Source organism: Myotis davidii, unplaced genomic scaffold (assembly GCF_000327345.1).
Source record: "Myotis davidii unplaced genomic scaffold, ASM32734v1 scaffold32, whole genome shotgun sequence".
Taxonomy (NCBI): domain Eukaryota; kingdom Metazoa; phylum Chordata; class Mammalia; order Chiroptera; family Vespertilionidae; genus Myotis; species Myotis davidii.
In genome coordinates, this window is record NW_006286587.1 from 11746683 (window position 1) to 11752277 (window position 5595).

General features: G+C 40.5%; 1 protein-coding gene across 1 annotated transcript in view; it reads left to right on the forward strand.

Moving 5' to 3' along the window:
- The window catches only part of MACROD2 (MACRO domain containing 2), a 1283682-nt gene that overhangs the window by 1106441 nt on the left and 171646 nt on the right, over nt 1-5595 (forward strand). Inside the window, exon 6 of the mRNA XM_015560286.1 lies at nt 524-565. Within this exon, the coding sequence (XP_015415772.1) occupies nt 524-565 (42 nt within the window). The remainder of the gene's footprint in view (nt 1-523; nt 566-5595) is intronic.

Below are 5595 nucleotides of genomic sequence, written 5' to 3' on the forward strand. Positions count from 1 at the left end.
TAGTGTTTTTTTTTTAATTTTTATTGTTGAAAGTATTACGTATGTCACCTTTTTTCCACCATTGACCCTCTCCATCCCACCCCGTATCAAGGCTTCACCACCCTATTGTCTGTGTCCATGGGTTGTGCATGTATGCATACAAGTTCTTTGGTTAATCTCTTCTCATCACCCAGCCTTCCCCACCTTCCCTCTGCTATTTGTCAGTTGGTTCCATGCTTCTATGTCTCTGGATCCATTTTGTGTGCATTCAAGTTCTTTGGTTAATCTCTTCTCATTACCCAGCCTTCCCCACCTTCCTTCTGATATTTTTCAGTCAGTTCCATGCTTCTATGTCTCTGGATCCATTTTGTTCATCAGTTTATTTTGTTCATTAGATTCCACATATGAGTGAGATCATGTGATACTGGTATCATCCTCTTTTTTACTAAGTTTTCTTTTCTTTTCTTTTTTTTAAATTAATCAATTGGAGAATTCAAGTGTTTCTGGCTTTCATATGAATTTTTCTTTATCTTTTTTTTAATAGGTGATAATGAAGAAGAAGATGTTGACATGAAAGAAGATTCAGGTATTAAATTTATAAATTTATCCTTAGAGGAAGGGAAAAAATCATCCTTTTGATTATGTATATTTTACTTTTTTAAGAAAAGACAAAATAAGGTTTATGAAATGTATGTTCAAGATCATAAGATAAAGTAGTTTTGCTAACTCTTATGGCTAATATAGCTACTATATTTAAGCATTAAATTTTACTTTGAGATTCCTGACTTAAGGTAAAAAGGAAACATAAGGTTGTAGTTAATAGAGTTGTGTAACAAGTCACCCCCAAAACTAAGTGGCTAAAACACCCACTCATTGTGCCCATATTTTTCTGTGGACCAATAATTCAGACAGAACATAGCAAGAGTGACTTGATAATCCTCCTTCACAGTCCTGAGGCCTCTGCAGAAAAACTCAACATCTCTGGGCTGAAATCTTCTGAAGATTCCCTCACGCACATGCTTGCCTGGTGACTAATAATGGCTATCAGGTGAAACCTTAGCCGGGGCAGTTTTCTGAAACACCTATGCATGGCCTCTTTATGTTGGTTGGGCTTCCTCATAGCATGGCTGCCAGGTTCCAAAGTGGTTTATAGAGAGAGTGAGCAAGCCAGAGGGAGCTTAGCCTTTATAGGACTCAGCCTCAGGAGAACTGTAGCATCACTTCTACTGAACTTTTTTCGGAACAGTCAGTCAATTCACCTCGGCTTAAGGAAAGAGAAAATAGACTCAATCTCTTAATGAGGAGCAGTGAGGTTCTGCAAAGCATGTAGGACCTGAAATGTTGCTGTGGGTATTTTTGGAAAATACATTTTGTACATGTAATATATTGTCTCATTATCAGAAATTAAGATGCCTGCCAACTCCTCCAGAAAGACTAGTGTTTGATGAGAGAAATCTAGTGGCGAAAAGCATAGGCTCTGGACTGAGGTAGCCACTCAATCTGTGCCTGATAATGAATGCATTTCTTTATAGGACTCAGCCTCAGGGGTACTATAGCATCACTTCTACTGAAATTTCTTTGGAACAGTCAACTCACCTCGGCTTAACGAAAGAGAAAACAGACTCAATCTCTTGAGGAGCAGTGAGGTTCTGCAAAGCATTTAGTATCTGAAATGTTGCTGTGGGCATTTTTGGAAAATATATTTGTACATGTAATATATTGTCTCATTATCAGAAATTAAGATGCCTGCCAACTCCTCCAGAAAGACTAGTGTTTGATGAGAGAAATCTAGTGGTAAAACGCATAGGCTCTGGACTGAGGTAGCCACTCAATCTGTGCCTGATAATGAATGCATGAATCAACAGGCCTGAATTCAATTCTGGTTCCATCACTTTTTTACTTTGGGCAACAGTCTTTTCTCTATAATCTCAGTTTATACCTGTGGGGGCAATAACTCACCATATAGTCTTATTTGAGGGATTACATTATATCAAGTCCAAAATGTTTCTTGGAGCATAATAAACACTCAATAAATTATTACTTTTCTCTATCTCATTCTAACAAATACTGAAAGGGTATAGGACTTAATTCTATGGTATAAGTTCCCAATTCCGATGGCTACCCTACTCAAGGCATGAATTAAATCCAGATTTCAAAATGAAAATAGATATCTTAGCAGTTCTAATTTTTGTGTAACTTCTATTCAATTTCATAACTGCCTACAAATCACTGACAACCTTAGTCTGAGCAGCTCCATTAACAGGAGGCAACCAATCTCATTAGGTAAAGTTTGGTTAAAATTGTCCTTCTCCTTGTTAAATCAAATTTACCTCCCTTCCCTGATCTCTCACTGTCCTCCTGGAGAAATAACACTGGTTCCTTTTCTTCCTAATGTTATGCCCAGATTACAAGATCCCCCAAAGATCCACCAGGGAGCGCCGAGTCCGATGCAAAAGCAAAGAGTCTTTATTCAAGCTAGCTTGAGCTCCCATCAGCCACACTCGCCGATTCAGTGGCAACAGGCAGAGAGAGAGAGAGCCCTGTGGGAAGAGGGATTTTATATGGGAGTTGGAGTAAGGGGAGGAGAGAGGACTGTGATCTTCCTGGAGAAATAACACCGGTTCCTTTTCTTCCTAACAGTTCATTGGAACATTGATAATTGCTTCTATCTATTCTTCTTCAGTCAGAACACGTCTGATTTCTAAAGTTCCCTTGTTCTCCTCAGGGCAATATTCAGAGGGTCCTAGAAGCAGAGGGACAGACTCTAGACTTTGGGAGCAAGAAAGAACTAGGTGGATGGGGCATGGTAGCAGCAGCTGTCAGTTTCCTACCTGTGTCCCCTTGACATTCACTGTCACTTTCCAACTTCAACAGCTTTCTGAGGAAAGTTCTTGCTACTCTCTGCTGAGTGCTTTTCTCTGCTCATGAAAGCAAGCTCAAAATACCAGGAGATTAATTTCTCTGGAGCAAGCAGTTCATTGGAACATTTATCATTGCTTCTATCTATCCTTCTTCAGTCTGAACACGTCTGATTTCTAAAGTTCCCTTGGTCTCCTCAGGGCAATATTCAGAGGGTCCTAGAAGCCTCAATCAAGGATAGACATGAGTTGATAGCCCCTCTGTAGGACGCATCAGAGGCATGTTCTTCTCCAGCACTGTTCAGTAGAAATATAATGCGAGTCTCAAATGAGAGCCTCAGGTATAATTTCAGATATTCTAGTAGTCACATTGAAAAAAAAAAGAGGATTTAATTGAATAATATTTTAATAATATTTATGTAACATCATATATATAAAACATAATTTCAATATATAAATAATATAAAAATTAGTCAGATATTTTACTTCTTTTCATCCTATGTTTTTGAAATTTGTTTGCATTTTACATTCACATCTCAATTCAGACTAGCCACCTTTCAAGTACTCCTGGGCAGTATGTGGTGTTGGACAGTAAGATTCTGTATCATTGCCCAGAGGTTCCCAGGAGAACTGAGCCCTGATTGTTTACTGTGGAACTTGCTCATTAGCACACCCAGCCTTTGGCTGCCTTTCCTTTTCTGTTTCACTTCCCTACTCCCCTCTGGTGTTTCCTGGGATAATCTCTCTAAGTACTAACATTCAAACCTTTGTCTCAGTGCCTTATTTCTGAGACAATCCAAACTAAAACAAGATTCTGCTTGCCTTTTGTAAAACACAAAGGCCAAGATAAAATTTAAATTAAAGTGTCAATTCATATACCCATGCAGGATGTCTCATTATTTAAAAAAAAGAAAGAAAAAAAAAGGAAACAACTTATGTTGAAAAATGACTTTAAGTGGTCACCTTGTCTTGGATTGCATTCATGAATTTAACGTTAATGTTTGCTATTCTCATTTAGCCTGCCCACATAAAGTATCCTTGGAAAATCCTTCAATATTCCCAGCAAGGGAGTATTGTCCTTTTAGCTAGCCAGCATCAAGACCTTATCTTGCTAAGGATCATTTGCCTAAGTGCCATAAGCATACATTTCTAGGCAAAGGGAGTTGTCTTGTTAATGAGATGCAGAGAGCTGTCCAAACCACGGAGTGATTTGGAGGAACTCATCAGTAATGCTAATGAAGAGCCCACTAGGATGGAGTCAGCACTTGCAGTTTGGAGTCCTTAATTGGATCACCACGTCTGATTTTAGTCCCACCACGTTTCCTGGGGGTTTTGTCTCCAGCAGCTGGGCGCAGCTGTTCAAGGGTGCAGGCAAAATGGACTTTGGAAGGTGCTCTCCATTTCCTAATATCTATGATTGCTGAAATCATGGGTGATTTCTGTGCTGGATGGTTCCATGGGGTGCCAGCTGGGCTTGTCAGGCATTTGGTGAACAGGCTGGCTTCAGTTTCGATCGCACATTTGGGCATGTTGGTCTCCAAGATGGGTCTGAACAAGTTTCCCAAGACCATTAGCTGCTGCTTCCCTGCTACCGTGCATCACCTCTTCTTCTCATATAAGTAGAAATGCTGGAGGGACTTTTTAAGAATGGAATTAATGAAAATGATAGGCTACTTGAGTGAAGCAACCAGCCAACAAATGCTAGTAGATAATAGTGGACAATTATTTGAATACCAAAAGCCAGTGAGGTGCTGGTAAACTGGCTCTCTGGGTGGAAGAAGCCCCAATGTGAAGAGTTTGCAGATTTCGTGATGTAAATACACCTACTTGGTATTGTTAAATCTACCAAGCATGAGGTTGATGCATGTCAGAGTTGAGGAGAGATGGGTACAATAAGCTGGTGTGAGCTGGTTTAAGTCAGCCCCAGCATACCTCTGCTGAGTCATATTTTAATTGAACATGTACCTTGTACCAATCCCTCAACATACATGAACTCATTTAAGATACACAACAACTCTAGGAGGCCGGGAATGTTATTACTGAGGCTTAAGAAGGATTGGTTCCTTGCTTAAATACTAGAAACAGAATTTAGTTGTATCCTATCTCAAAACTCATATTCTTAAGTTTGTGCTCCTGTCTTCAAACTATAATAGTAAGTAGAGGCAGGAACATCTCAGTTGATATCAGACTAGGTCAGTGGTTGGCAAACTGCCGCTCGTGAGCCACATGCGGCTCTTTGGCCCCTTGAGTGTGGCCACGAAGTTTCAATCACACTCTACGTATGCGCCCGCACGTGGTATTTTGTGGAAGAGCCACACTCAAAGGGCCACAGTTTGCCAACCACTGGACTAGGTCATCCTCAGGATGAGGCTCTGCCCCCATGGGGAAATGGTAGGAACAGACTGGTTTAAATGCCTACGGTTTATTTTAAGTCCTTTAATATTTCTGTAATCCTAGCACAGTAAATGTTTTCCTAGGTCCTTCCATTTCCATGACCTGACCATGCACTGTTCCCAAACTGAGCCAGCAGGGACAGAAAACCGGCAGCCACCCATGCCATTTCAGCCACATGAGAGCCAGGAACAGAGCTGAGTTCCTCAAGTGGCAAAGCCAAGCTCATGGCAAATGTCCAGGTTTCCACTCTGCCAGAATCAGAGACAACATACATAATGTAATACACTGTCAAGGAGAAGCGTGGGTGCTTTTTTAGAAACATTTCTTTAGCTTCCCAGGCCAAGAGGGAGAGTGGTTCCTGCTG